This window comes from Penicillium verhagenii (assembly GCF_028828195.1).
Source record: "Penicillium verhagenii strain IBT 33310 chromosome Unknown utg000002l_segment0_segment0, whole genome shotgun sequence".
NCBI classification, from domain to species: domain Eukaryota; kingdom Fungi; phylum Ascomycota; class Eurotiomycetes; order Eurotiales; family Aspergillaceae; genus Penicillium; species Penicillium verhagenii.
This window is the reverse complement of record NW_026643166.1, coordinates 3,297,474-3,312,359: the sequence shown is the minus strand read 5'-3', so window position 1 is coordinate 3,312,359 and position 14,886 is coordinate 3,297,474. Positions and strand designations below refer to the sequence as shown.

General features: G+C 47.4%; 5 protein-coding genes across 5 annotated transcripts; 3 read left to right on the top strand and 2 right to left on the bottom strand.

Moving 5' to 3' along the window:
• Positions 1-158: 158 nt before the first annotated feature.
• Positions 159-792, top strand: N7466_001213 (uncharacterized protein; the record flags this gene model as incomplete). The annotated part of the gene is made up of 2 exons (XM_057160611.1): positions 159-212; positions 283-792. The coding sequence occupies 2 exons, from the start codon at positions 159-161 to the stop codon at positions 790-792; spliced, it is 564 nt and encodes a 187-aa protein (XP_057026859.1).
• Positions 793-1,730: 938 nt separating this feature from the next.
• On the bottom strand, positions 1,731-2,027 carry N7466_001212 (uncharacterized protein; the record flags this gene model as incomplete). The annotated part of the gene is made up of 2 exons (XM_057160610.1): positions 1,731-1,864; positions 1,916-2,027. The coding sequence occupies 2 exons, from the start codon at positions 2,025-2,027 to the stop codon at positions 1,731-1,733; spliced, it is 246 nt and encodes an 81-aa protein (XP_057026858.1).
• An 892-nt stretch (positions 2,028-2,919) lies between these two features.
• Positions 2,920-7,338, bottom strand: N7466_001211 (NRPS-like enzyme; the record flags this gene model as incomplete). The annotated part of the gene is made up of 1 exon (XM_057160609.1): positions 2,920-7,338. One exon carries the CDS (start codon positions 7,336-7,338, stop codon positions 2,920-2,922), a length of 4,419 nt encoding a protein of 1,472 aa, XP_057026857.1.
• A 1,676-nt stretch (positions 7,339-9,014) lies between these two features.
• N7466_001210 (uncharacterized protein) lies at positions 9,015-9,893 on the top strand (the record flags this gene model as incomplete). Its single annotated transcript, XM_057160608.1, has 2 exons — positions 9,015-9,322; positions 9,398-9,893. 2 exons carry the CDS (start codon positions 9,015-9,017, stop codon positions 9,891-9,893), a joined length of 804 nt encoding a protein of 267 aa, XP_057026856.1.
• Positions 9,894-12,662: 2,769 nt separating this feature from the next.
• Positions 12,663-13,702, top strand: N7466_001209 (ankyrin repeat domain-containing protein; the record flags this gene model as incomplete). The annotated part of the gene is made up of 2 exons (XM_057160607.1): positions 12,663-12,708; positions 12,816-13,702. 2 exons carry the CDS (start codon positions 12,663-12,665, stop codon positions 13,700-13,702), a joined length of 933 nt encoding a protein of 310 aa, XP_057026855.1.
• Between the last annotated feature and the right edge of the window lie 1,184 nt (positions 13,703-14,886).

Genomic DNA, 14,886 nt, shown 5'->3' with positions numbered 1-14,886 from the left:
CTCTTTGAACTTCTGATGATAATAATAGTTTGATCAGTCTATATTTAAATAAAATTGAATTATCTCCGCTACCAACATAAAAGCAACGAAGCAGCTAGATAGAATTTAATTAATTCGGCAACAATCATTTTCAATTGATCAAGCAACCAAAATTCAAAATGTCTGCCCCCGCAAACATCACACTCAAGAACCTTGATGGCCAGTGGGTCATGGTGAGTCTGCTCTCCGATCGTATTTCGGCTGTGCCCAACTCATCCTTTCGGATATTAACCTGCATCATAGAACCGGACCCGCTCCTCGGAATACGACCCCCTTTTGAAGCTTCAGGGGATCAACTGGTTGATGCGCAAGGTGTTGAACATGACCAACGTGGTTCTCGAGGTCAAGGAGTGGGAAGACGAATCCGACGGCTTCACCCACATGGACATTGATCTTAAGCCGACCTCGGGTCTGCCTGCCAGTCAGGAGAACAAGGTGTTTGACTTCAACGGAGTCGACTCCACCCACGCGCTTTTCGGAAAGATCCGTGTCAGCCAAGGGTGGGCAGGTGCCCAGGAACTCAATGAAGAGGACCATTTCTTGATTGAGGGAATGGAGGAGGGCATTGACAGCTTTGTCCACTTGAAGACCGAGCACCTTGACCACAATGCTGTGACCCACCAAGCCTGGGGATTTGAAGAGATTGAGGGTGCACGATACCACAGCAGGCACATTGTTGGAAAGAAGGGTGATCAGGTTGTACGCGTTAAGCTGGTCTATGACTACCTGGGCCCTCGCTCTGACGCGGAATAAGCTGGTTTTGACCCATGTTTCACGATTTTTCTTTGCTTCGGATTTTTTCTATACTTCTTCTTCATAATCTTGACTCTTTTTGTCTCAAAGAGCTTGGTTACACAAATTATAGAGCATTAAATACCTCCAATTAAATTAAACATTCCCAAATGCCTGCTCAAATTTACCCATAATACATTCTTTCTTAATCAATGGTGCTACTAGAGATAATATCACTGGACTTTTTGCGAGATCACTCTCGAATTAATTCTATCTCTCGCTATTCAACTCCTTTGAATAGCCGTTAGGGAAAGAAATTGAAAAGAACGATTATTCACATTGCGGCTTTGGATCTTATGTGTCATTTATGTATTCCCGTCAAGCTCGACAGGAGCGCGAATTGGAGTGACGTCCCTGGTATCAGCTTCATGAAGAAGGTTTGAATCTACTTCATGCTTTGATTCTAGTCGATCATTTGGTGAAATATCGAGCTCAACCACCCGCGATGTGCCTGTACGTTTGCCTGTACGTTTGCCTCGTCGTAAAATAAAAAAGACCAGTAGAGTCAGAAGTGCAGTACCGCCCACCGCCACCCCAACTCCAATCCCAATCTTCAAACCTGACCTTGATGCTGACGTTGATACTAGTGCTGTTTCTGTGGGTGTGGATGTAGCGGAACCCGAGCTGACATCTGAGTGCCACTCGACAATAATCCCATATGCATTGATGAGCCCACCCGGTGTCATCTCACTAGGTGCAGAGGAGGTGGTACCGTCACTCATCCAGGTATAACCGTAATAGATGGTCGTTTTTGGAGCGAACTGACACACTTCGGTGCTGTACCAAGGTTCTGAAGCTCCTTCCAGCACGGGCGGGCGCGTTGAGAATACCCAACCGCTCGGCCTATTTGCAAAGAGATTAGATCACCCCTGGCTTTTCCCCTGGCTTTGCACCGTCATTCACACGTACAGATATTGAGGGCAGCATGTCCCCACCGTCTGCATTTGATTCGACACCTCAGTGGTGAGATTAGAGGCCATCACCCAGCCCCTGGGGCATACTCCAGACGTGTATGTATTCGAAGCGGTATATCCTGATGGTAGACATTGTGTGGTGTTTGCAGGACCAAGATTCATCCACTTACCATTAGAGCTCTGGACAAACCATAGATCGGAGAGGCATGCGCTGGGAGGTGTGAAAGTAGTTGTCAAAGGTAAAGGGGCCGTCGTCGTTCCGGCATCGCTGGTGATGGACATATTCGATGGACGCAGGCTAAGAATTGATGTTATAGAATTGTGCGATCGAACATTGAAGGGACAAATAAGTGTTTTCAGGTGTGAATAGAGCTTTTAGAGGTGATGAGGTGAGCTGATCTCTGGGGCAAATAAGGCGCCCGTGTGACAGCTGTACTACGTACTTCCCGGGTATAATCTTGGGATGGACTGGAGAACATTGTGCATACAGCTGAGCATGGCTACACCCGGAGTGGTTAACTCCGCGAACGTGAGATACTATTCTTATTAGAGCATGGGACTAACTCTTCTCCCATTATCCGAGCGATCCCTATAGTACTCAGCCCTACAGGCTACGAGTCGACCTATCTGTCCTGTTTATGCCCCACAGCAAAAAAAGCACCAAGTGGGGCTCGCCTCTCCCGCTACCGAGTTTCGACTCGCACAAGAGTCATGTATCAAGAAAATGACAATCTCTCCATCAATTGGTAAGATGGCCGAGTTGGTCTAAGGCGCCAGGTTAAGGTCCACCTTGACATCATTTCCTGGTCTACGTTTGTAGGCGTGGGTTCAAATCCCACTCTTATCATTTCTTTTTGTTTTTTGTTTTTTTTTGCATTCAGTATGATTCAATGCTCGGGAAGACAGCAGGTATCTTTTCTTTTTGAAACTTCGAATATTGAGAGATTATTCAAATTTTGAAATGACCTTTCAAGCGCCGGGAATTTTCAGACGTCTTGGGTATGCTACTTCTAGGAGATTTCACATCTGTGTGGGATGAATTGATTGATTTCTATATCTTTCTTAAAATTAACAAATTAGGGGGAATGAAAAGAAACATTGAAATGTTTTCGCTTAAAAACTGCACAAATAAATAATTCGAACTCGCAAAATTAGATCAACAAACGGAACAATTTTAACCAACGTAATACTCTGCTTCCGGCTCCCTGAGAAGCCTCAGCAGGGAGTCTTCAAAGGCACCCACCATGCCCGCGACCCATTTCTCATTCAAGAACTCATAGCCTGGTTTTCGCACATTATAAACACACTTCAGCGTCATCTTTCCACTCCAGTCCGGACCCTCGGGTCCAAATGCCGGCCACACTTCCATCATGATGGGGAATCCGATATCAACCTCCTTGTATGGAGTGAGGAGATTCTGTTCGGAACTCCATCCAGGCAAGTCCCGTGGAGCTGCGTCCGAGGAGGTTGCAGTCTCACTTCGGTATGCTTGCAAGTTCAGCGCAGTATCAAATCGATCGGCTCCCATCTCAAAAGTGTCCTCCGTCGGGCAAGGAACGTCAATGAAGGGCGCGACATCGGCATGCTGAGCTGCCAGCAGACGACAGATCTCGCGGTTAGTCGGGTTCTTGCTCTGTTCGTCCTTCTGGAGGACAAGGTGCATTGGGACGGTCGTCAGAAGCGGAGCCATGCAGCGCCACAAATCCGGCGTGTTTCTGCCATGCAAGATGCTGCCAAACTGCACGTCCAGCTTGCCCTCATTTGCGTTCCGGGTTTGCGCAAGCACACTGGCCCATGCGGCCTGGACCACGGCAGCCATGCTTGTGCTCAGATGCGAGAGGGCAGTGTTGGAGAGATCATCCATGGAGAGGCTGCTTCGTAGGGTGGCAGTGCGCATGTGTGTCTCGACCAATCCAGTTTCGATAGGGAGCATCACGGCCTGCGAAGCTGGCTGGGTAGATCCGAAACGGAAGGATGACACACCCGCGAAACGCTTCATCCAGTAGAACATGCTTTCCACCCAATCGGTGCCCTCGAAAAGAAGCTCGATAGTATTGCGCATGGGCAAGAATGCAAGCTTGTTTCCCTTATCGGTGAGGTTCCTGATACCTGCTGGTCTGCTGAGATGCGCGTATTCAGCAGTAATCTCCTCGCGGAGGTGGGACAGGCTGACGCCGTCGAATATGGGGTGGTAGAGGGAAAGAATCATGACATGGCGGGACCCATCGGGGGTGCTGACCCAAGTCACAGTAACTCCTGGTCGGTCAAGAGTCATGGCACCTTCGGCAGCACGTTGGGCCGAAACAAGGGTGTGTTGCCAGAGGCTGGCATTTTTAGGGTCAAACTTGCAGACAATCTCGACGGTGGAAACGGCCGCACGCTCTGAATTCTTGTTAAGAATGCAAACGGCGAAAGGCGAGAGGGGGTGCTTGATACTGCAAAAGACGGAGCGGAAACAATCATGTCTTCTGAGAACGACATCAACAGCATGTTTCATGCGAGTGGCGTCAAGTTTGTCGAGAGGCAGATCGTAGAGGAAGTGCTCGAGCTGAGGTCTGCCAGAGTAGCGGGTAGGGTCTACAAATTCATCGCGCGTAGAGTAGTAGAGAATTCGAGTTTGTGTGTTAGTAGCTGGTAGGACCTGCTCAATATCGACGGCCGCGAGGTTTAGGGCGGAGGTGCACTGAGGCATGCAGTGGTGAGAGAAGTGACGGAGTTTGTCGGTGATAGAGAGTTCGAAAATTCCCTCTTCGTCATCAGCATCGATAACAGAAACATCCACAAGGTTTTCTTCCTCCACGTCTTTCTTTGATACGGCCGAGTGGTCAACGGACACCCAGGTTTCCTGCTCATCCACGTCCATATCTTGTCCCACCGACAATTTTGAGGCCGGATTTTTAGCCTCAACTAGGTTGATCAAGTCATTGATTGTTACTGATGAAAGAATCTGGTGCAACGCCAGCCCCTCAATTCCGTCATCTCTCATGCTTTGAAGGAACAACATGGTCCGCAGACTGTCTAAACCAAGTCCCAAGAGAGGCGTGGTGGCGTCAGCATTTGTAGCCTTATCGCCGATAGCAGCGAAAAGACCCCGGTAGACGATGGAGGCTGAATCCTTTTTAAGGAACTCGGAATCTTGGATTTTCTCTGCTACTCGTTCAGGGACAGCAGGCGCTCCGTTTGCAACAAAGGAATCGCTCAGAGCCTCACCGGCAGCGAGTTTCAGCAGCACCTTACGGTCCACTTTACCACTCGGTGTGTATGGCAGCTGATCCAGAACGGTATAGCTTCCAGGGCACATCCACTCTGGTAACAATCTCTCTGCTTCGGCACGACACTTGCTAGCAACACTTTGGCGATCTTCGTCGGCCCAGACTGTCAAGAAGGCGACCAGCTGAGCGCGCACACCTTCCTTCGGATTGGCCACCACGACGGCGACAGAGGCTACCCCTTGCGCACTTGTGAGGACGTTTTCAATCTCAGTCAGCTCGACACGGCGACCATTCAATTTGACTTGATCTGTGCCAAAGCGACCAAGGAAGTCAATCTTGCGTTTTCCATCGGAGGACCAGACGACACGAGTCTTGTCACCGGTGCGATAAAGTGTAGTACCGGAAGGGAGACCCATTGCGTTCACGGGAATGAATGCCTTCGCGGTCGCATCGGGGCGGTTCAGGTACCCGAGGGCAACCTGAGGCCCGCCGACAATAAGCTCACCTGCGAGACCAAGTGGGGTTTCTCTTAGTTCGCCTGCATCAAGGGCCTCCGGGTCCGCCATGAGGAAAAATGCAGAAGTCAGAGCATCTCCAATGACGGAGCTGCGAGTACCCTGGACACACGCTTCCGCGGTACAGAAAATGGTGGTCTCTGTGGGACCATAGGCGTTGATAAGATGTCTGTCATCATCTGGATCCCCTTCGACTCGCGCGAATTTCTCAATCACACGACCGTTCACCGATTCTCCGCCTACAATAAGCGTCTTCAGAGCAGGCATGCGTTCCGGACGCATAAGAAGTGCTAGACTCGCGACAGCATATGACGCAGTGGCTCTCAGCTCCCGTGCGCATGCTTCAACGTCTGTGAGAAGAAGGTCACGCTCGGCAGTGCAGAGGACTCCACCAAGGGAGAGTGGCACGAAAGTGTCGATGATGACGGGATCAAAAGATGGCGCACTTAAATTGAGCCAGCGGACCCGTGGACCAGCAGGAAGATGCGAGAGTGGCCCCGCAAGGGTTGCCTCTACGCAGGCCAGCGCCGAGCGATGACTTCCGAGCACACCTTTTGGCTTTCCAGTTGAGCCACTTGTGTAGAAGAGGTAGCACAGATCATCTTCGGTTGGGATGCGAAGGTCACTGGATGAGGTTGCCACGGTGTCCGGGATGATGCAATCCATTCGCCAGCTAGAGGGGTTGGTAATATCGACCCACATCACCCCCTCTGCCAGCTGTTCACGCTCAGATTGGGATCCAGTAATGCCATTCCAGGGCATTGGACCAACTCCCAGCACGACTGGAGATCCGAGATCTTCGACAATGGCTCGGAGTCGCTCAGGTGGCGCATCGGCCGGAAGAGAGCAGAAGGCGTGGCCCGACTTGAGAACGGCCAACATAGAGAGGAAGAGCTCTGGGCTGGGAGAGATGAAGAGAGGGAAGGCGTACTGGTCGCCCAATGCCGGACGCCACTGGCTGCCTAGCACCTGAAGTAACAAACCAAGTTCAGAGGCGAGCTCTTTCGCTCGGCTGTCTACTTCGGCGTATGTGAGATCACGTCGGTCATACTCATGTTGCCTTGACCGCACTGATGTTGCAGGCGCACGGCACAAATATTCGATGGCGACGTTGTGAGGATGGCGGCGAACATTATCTTCAAATGCCGAGTGGAGTAGACGAGAGTGGAAATGGCCATTGGTCTTGGAGCCATTGACAGCCGGTTGCTTGTGAACAAGTTGTGGCGCTACTTGCAGGAAGGACTCAAAGTTGACTCGGGATGGGTCCAGCCCTGCTCCGGTAGCAATGTTGTCGGATAGCCCAGAGGTTAGGTAGGCAACGGCCAGTTTAACCAGATGTTTTGCAGCAATCCACCCACCATAATCTCCTCGCAGGTTAAGAGTGACATCGGCCCTATCCTCTTGGGTGTATACTACTGAAAGAACAAAAGGTCCCTTCTGCGCCGAGGCAGCGACCCCGTTTGTTGTTCGTGACCCGCTGTAGGCGGTAATCAGGATTTTGAAGTCAACGTCCTCGACATGGGTCACGCCGGTTAAGAATTCCAATTTCGGCTCTGGTGTCACACCAGTGGCTGCTCGAATCGGAATGGCGGCTTGAATTAATGTAGGCCCGGTCTCCGGCACATCTGCAACAAATGCAATACGCTCTGATCCGACAACATCGCCAACGAATCGCGCAAAGCGACAGAGAACAGTTCGGGAATCGGGAGTAGATTGAAGAGGAATACCATGAACAGTGAATGAATGAGCTCGAACCAAGGTTGCGTCGAGGCTTGGTCCAGTGATGTGGTAAGGTGGAAGCTTAGAGGAAGGCAGATCTCGAATCGCAGCGGCCTGTACTTGCTCGGATAAATGAATTAATCCCATGATGAGTTCGGCAATGTATCGCAATTAGAAGCCCTGGAGGTATGTCGATGTAGGTTATTATAGTCAAGAGGTGCGGAACTCGGTTCAATGAATTAGCATCAATGGGGGGCTTAGTATGTAATTTTATCTCGATGCCCGGTAGAAAATGTTTAGAGAAGAAGTAAAAAAGAAGATATTCGACGTCAATTTGTGCGATAGACAGTGTACAAGAAATGGCTCTCTCTCGATCACAGAGGCTTCTATTCATAGTTGAAAGCATTATGGCCTACAAACAGGTGAGGCCCCAAACTGGCAATTTTTGGGCAGTGGACCAATCGTGATCCAGTGCTAAAAGACCCCAGACTGGCAAGACCCGAATTAGGGGCGGGTTTTCACATCTTTAAACTCCGATGATCTTCAACATTTACCGATAATACCTTAGTAGGCAAGCTGACCCGTTTAGGTATATGTAGAAGCCAATCAGCAGAGTGAGCTTACGCGAAAGAATTGCCCTACGAGATGAAACGAACGGTCGCTCCTGACTTTTCAGCCCCTAAAACAAGACTTCTCTCAGCACCAAAATAGGAAATTGATCGAAGGGCTCATGTTCTGGGGAGTCTAATCCGCAAAGCGACCGACTAAAACTTAGGCTTAAATAGTTGTAAGATTCCCCCTTGTCCACACTAGTTCCAAGGTTTCCAGGGCTTTACGGAACATCCTGTGCTATCTAATGCGGTCCATAAGGTAAGAACTAGTACCTGGTACTCCAACATCACCTGCGTACCTTTTTCATTTCCACGGTTGTCGAGGAAATTGTTCTTTTTGCCAACAAAGCAGCCCAAAGTCTGTGGAACTTGAACGGAGATGGGACAGGGGTTACGAGGAACCAGTGGACGTATCACAAACAAACAAAGAGCTGAGAACACGAGAAGATTCAAATGTTGGAAACCGCCCCCAAGACGTATACACATTTGCCGTAATCTTACAGGATCGAATTGAACATGGAAAAATAAATGTCCCTAGTGCAGAAAACCGGGTTATTTGTTCGTTATTTTGGTAATCACATCAATTCCTGTTTCCTGTAGCATCTTACCAATTATGGCATCTACAATCTACTGATACGTACGCAGTGTGGTGGGCACAGATACACTGTAATCTCAATGAAAGATCTGTAAAGTAAAGTGGGTACGGAATAACTGGATCCACACGGAGTTGGCGAGGCTTTTTTTTCGCTTTTGGTTCGCAACGCGAGCTGCTCACCCCATGCATGAGTACTGCACAGACCCATTTTGTTACGAGGTCAGATTGACCCATGATAGCGCCACAATTTGGAAGTAATCAACACTTGAACTCTCTCTCTACCATGTTCTTTCACCTAATCAATCTGCTTAGCGCTAACCCAGCAACCTTGAAAGAAATACTATAATATTAGGCATGAATTCAGGTCTCAATCTGACGATTTACTTAAAACAACCACAGGTGCCCTAGTTCTTGGCTGTTTCTTAATCACTGAGCTTATTCTTCTTTGGACTGCTTTTGCATCAATCTTTTTTTTCCCTTTTGCCTGCCGATTTACAGGAATTCAAACAGTCAGAAGTGGCGATTATTGTCTTTGTCACCTAAACAATAAGATCGCCTTCTGATTCAACCTTGGGGTATACCATTTCACCAAGAATAATTTGAGACAAATCTCCAAAATGGATGTGGGCCTGGATTTGGGCCAGCCTGGTGTCTTCACTTACCGCGATGGTGTTGCCGTTATTCAGCTTTTCTTTTTCACAATTTATCTAGCCCTCGGTGTCGTGCTATGTTGGCGCCACGGGTTCCGTCGTTCAGATGGATGGATCCTAGTGGTCACCTTATCAATTCTACGCCTACTCGGTGCAAGTTTCCAGCTGGCCACTATTCACACCCAGAACACAACAACCTATGGAGGTGCACTTATCTGCCAAGGAATTGGTCTGGCACCCTTAATCCTATTGAATCTCGGCATGTTCATAAGAATGTAAGCATATATTCCTCTAAAAAGACAAACCTTGAATAGTTATATAAAATAATGACTAACAGAAAAACTCAACAGGAACATGTACTTTAAGAAACTTCACCGACTGGTATTCACTGCCATCTCCGTCATCGCTATCGTTGCCATTGCCCTTGCCATCTACGGTGGTACCGAGTCTGCAGAATCAGCAACTCTGGGATCAAACACCATGCTGAAGGTTTCCGTCATCCTCTTTGTAGTGTGCTATGCTATGTTTTGGGGGCTGTTCTTCTACTTCATTGGGCATCGGAAAGCACTGCCAGCCCCTGAACAGAAGATGTTCTTGTGTCTCCCGCTGTGCGCTCCCTTCATGATTGCCCGACTGCTTTACAGCATTCTGGGAGACTATGTTCCAAGTCTCCGCTCGCAATTCAGTGTACTGGATGGAAATGTGACCGCCTTCCTCTGTATGGCTGTCCTGGAGGAGATCATTGTGGTTGCGGTTTATGTGTTTTTCGGCATGGGACTGGAAAAGCTCTCACCCGAAATGAAGGGAACCCGGCGGAGAAATGATGGAGATGGGGTTTTTGATTAGAGAAGGAGACATCTGGAAAATTCAGCAAGTATAGATATCTAATGGGTTTCGAATTTGGTTATTGAGAGTTGGAACATCGATAGCACTGATAATTTGCCACGGAGTAACGTGGTCATTTGAACCTTACAAGAGCCCATGTGTGAAACCTTGGACGATGAACTAGAAATGTTCGACCATTTTGAAGTTCCGATAGCGATGTATATAATTCTCATGTCTTAATTATTTGTTTTGATAAAATATCAGTCATGTTACATAGATTTACTGGATATACCTGGAAAATCAAGGCACCTAGATCGCTGTGCACATTGTTACATAGATATTGTTCGAGTACGTATGCCCATCAAGACCTATTTATCCACGTCACGAACATTAAAGGAAGCAGTATGTTTTTTTGTTTTTTTTTTTGCCACAGACTTAACCGGGAACCCTTTGACATATATCCTCATTCGTTACATACATGAATTAGAGAAAACGTGGTAGCATGTGCTCGGGGTGTTCATAAACGCCAGTCTGGAACGTACTAAGCTCCTTCAATGTTCTGTGGCGGAAGGGATAAAGCGGGGAAATTTTGTTTATTGTTTAGTAAATGGGGGTCTTCTTTTTGAAAATAACCATCTATAAACTAGCCTTCAAGCAAAAGAAGCCATATCAAGGGAAAAGGGGCCAATCCCCCCTTAAAAAAAAAAGTACGAAAACTTATTTTCTTATCGATGACACGGCGTGATCATGTGGCCGATGGTATTGCCGATAAATCGTATATCGGATCGTAAATGGCATTAAGTCACGTTAGCATCAGCGTAGCAGGATCATTGGAATTCCAGATTCTTGAATAATTTTCGCTCAGTCAACTGTAAGCCAATTTAAAAAGTATGCAGCGCTTTGCCTCCTTGCCTCCTGGTTGAATTTTTGTGTCGCTTCGGGAATAAGGTGTATAGACCTGAGCGTGGGGAGTGCCAAAGCAAAGTGGATCAAGTTGTAGTCGCATATCCAAGCCTTCGTTGAAGAAAGGGTCCATTGTTTCAGATCCATATATCCACCTGGTTGTGAATTCTGACCAATGGTGTTGACCTGCGCCTGTTCGGGAGGAAGCGAATACCTCAGGATATGACGCCACGTTGTACGGTGATCGACACAGCGACCACATGGGCCCTATTAAAAAAAATGCACCAACATGAACAGATTGACGAATTATCTTCGAGGCAGTAGCCAAGGTGAAAAGAACAGCCTGAAACTCCCACTCTGAAACGTACCAACGAACACCTGGGATTCCCTGACGTCGGCAAAGTGAAGTACCCACCCAACAAGCAAGCCGGAGAGGAATAAGTCCGGGTCTGTTATTCCAAGGTTATTCCAAGGTTGTGACAAAATATGAACACTGAACGAGCCGTGCAGTCACGGGATTTTCCACGGTCGGCCCCTATTTTTACACTCACTTGGGGCCAGCTGCACTTTCTGGGGGCCGGGTCCCTACGCTTATTTCCGCTTATTTCCTCCCCCTTACTTCAAATCTCGTCAGTGTAGATTCTATGAGGAGCGACCTTTCCTGAATAGGCTTTCTTCTAGAAGTCTGTTCTCAAATGGGCAATCCCCCTTCGCCTAATCAGGTAATTCTTCAGAAGCAATCATGCAGGCCTAGTTTATCGCAAAATTCACCCAGGTAGGTAGGTATTCCTGAACATCCCTTGATAGTGACGATAGATTTGGCAAGCTTCCACGTCGGGGATCCCGACTGGGTCAAAACTTAGCACTGTTGCACTGTACACTACTCCAATAGAAACTATCGGCCCTCTGACAAGAATAGCACGCGACACGACATCTGGCATGGATAGTGATCCATCCACTGAAACTGTATTATTTTGTGATGATTATGATGATGTTGTTGGTGTTGGCATTCCAAGTTTGCTGTTGCTGTTTTGCTTTCCTTTTACTTCATTTTTTACTGTTCCAATACGGAGTATATTCAATGTTCTATTATACAATATACTACCGAAAATGTGGCGACCGGGGAGCTGTCAAAAAAAATAAAGATACACTAGTAAATAGAAAGTTCTTATGGAGATGGAGATGTGGTGTTTTGGTGTTTAATGATGACAATAGTAGTAAGCATTGAATGATGATATTATCCATCATCATCATTATTCAACCTTGGAACATACTATCCAGATACTCCGCACACTATTTGAAACTGGATTCTGAGCTAAAATCGGTGAATCCATATATAAATATAGGCTTATTATCCATTAGAAGCCAATAGGGAGCTCACCTTACAGCTGTATTGGGGGCCAAGTGGGTCGAACTCCGGGGCCGAAAAGCAGTGAAGACTAAGAAGATTATGAAACGCCCATTTCCACGTTATATGATCTTACCCCCATGCGCATATCAGTGGGGCAGTTCAAAGCTACATGTAGGGCTAAAAACACATTACCAGAACTGGACTAGTACGGGGTGAACGTCTACCAATGGCAACCCTTCATCTTGGACCCTCTGAACGGCTTAGATGTATGGAAGGCCCAATTTTCCTATAGTGAAGATCTATTCTATTTTTACAGGGGTATGACCTCCGAATCGGCCTCATGGAATTCTAATAAAGTTCGTTCTTTGGTACCCTTCACCTCACTGAATTCTTTATTGTAAGCAAGAATCGCCACAGTCAGTGCTTTGATTGTATCAACATTATACATATACCACTTACAATCCTCGATTTTACAAACGCGTCCCCACATTCAAAGCTCCAAGGTTCCAAAGGCCCAAAGAAAAATCACATACAATATGGCAAGCCGATCACAAAGCAGGGTTCGATCCCCCGAGAACTCCGGTAAGTCTTCCAGCCAAAATTTCTAAAGCGAATGACTTCCAACGCGGGAGAATTTAGACGTAAACTGACAGAGGCTGTAGCTTCTCAACAATCCTCCCCATACCCAGAGACTCAAAAGCGCCGACGCCGTTCTCCCAACGAGTTAGTATGGACACAACCACGAACAATTCCGGCCAATCTCCATAAAAATGTTAGAAAAGTGTCAAAATCGCCTGAGATGCCCAAGAAAGACAACACAGTACGAAGAAATTCAGGACTTCAAGAACAGCAAAAAGCAATGTCGAGTTTGTTGACACCACCCACTCAACCAAAGGATCTTCCTGGTTGGAAAATGGATCTGGATCTGTTTGACCTGGGAAGCGCACCCGAAATGACCGACGATATGGTTGTTCAAAACCTCTTCAACTTCTCCGACAACCCTGCTTTAATCACACCACCTTCCATGGATCAACATTCCATGCCCTTCAACATGGACCCGAGTTTCATTGACAACCACATGTCTGTTCTCGGCAGTGACGGGACAGACTCGAGTGAAGGTTCCTTGCACGGATTAGCAGACCCCCGTGTGAACCTGGCTGGTCTCAATGGCTTCAGCGCCATTCATCTTGCTGCGTATTTTGGAAAATTCTCCATAATTCGCCTCCTACTATCTACTTGCCCCGAAGATGTGGATCTCCTCAACCACGAGGCCCAAACCCCTTTACACATCGCCGCGGCCGAGGGCCACTTCGAGGTCATCCCGGAACTTCTCCGTGCTGGAGCCAACACTCTCATTCAAGATATTAATGGACGCACTGCCTTGCATTTGGCAGTGTCAAGGGGCCATTTTGATGTTGCTCGTCTATTGTTGGATGGCACACAGGGTCACTCCATTATTCACATGGCAGACAGCGCAGGGCGGAGTTCTCTACACCACGCTGTGCTACAAGAAAATGGTGAAATTGTGCGATTATTGTTAGAGCGGGGTGCTGATCCCCGTGTGCCTGTTGGTTAAACAAAAGTGCCACACATATTCCCGATTATACGGATCTCACTATACGAGGTGGTGGCTTGGCAAAACAGGGCTGGCACCTGGCTGGGTACAAGTGACCACTCGGCGGAGTAATACTTGTGACATTGCATGGCCCCATTGGTGCCAAATTTGGAGAGGATCATCTGTTGAAATTGTTAGAAAGACCTAGACCGCCGTGCATGTGGGCTTTTTGGTTTTGTTGAATTCTCTCATTATTAAAAAGGAGGGAATCACAGCCAAATTCTCCACGCCTATACCCCTATTTATCCTTTTTCTCTCTCTCTTTTGTTAATCATAGTTAGCGACACTTCTAAATACAAAAATTTCTGAAAATGGTCTTTCTTGGTTCATAATCACATTATGAAGGTCTGCAAGGTCTCGGGGTCCTTGATCATTTTGTTTGCTAGACAAGATCAATAACCAGGCTGCTTATTCTCTTCACCTTGATCAAGATTTAGTAACAATATCAGGGCAAACGACTCTTCTGCATCACTGTATGTCATGGAAGCAATGTTAGTGTGCTTTTCAGATAGCCCTTGCATTCCTCCCCACCACTTTGGAAAAATCCACTTAGTACAAGGGCTTATTTTTTTCGGGTATGTACCTGTTACTCGGGGAATTTAAGCTCAACACTAGATAGCATGGTCTCCTCCTCGTTGGACCATCTCAAATTGACGAATAAAGCCCGGTCGGCTTTTGCTGTTCAGCAAGTCATTGTATGGTCAATCCTTCCCAGAGTTCTGCGGCGTCATCTAGTGCTGACTGTGAGAAAAGCACAAGTCATAAACTTCGAATCAAGAAATCTGAAAAAACGGCTCTTCGGCAATAATGCAGTCACTTTGTGTCGGATCCCGGGTCGGAGGATGTGAGTTGTGAGGAGATAATACTTTCTGAAAAATGCGGAGGATGGATGCGAATAGGAAATTCACAAAGAAGCAGGGTACCTTGTTATATAGCCAAATTTCAATAATGGCAAAATGCTCCAGGTTTTAGGTCGCGGCTATGTAGCTCACGATGAGGCGATTAACCCGCAAGATTCAGTATTTACTTCCACAAGTAGATATCAAACGACTATTCAGTAGATCATAACAATATAAGGTGTAGCCCCACCTTCCTGATCAGGAACACCCTTTGCCTTATTCATTCCATGTTGTAGACCTTTCCCC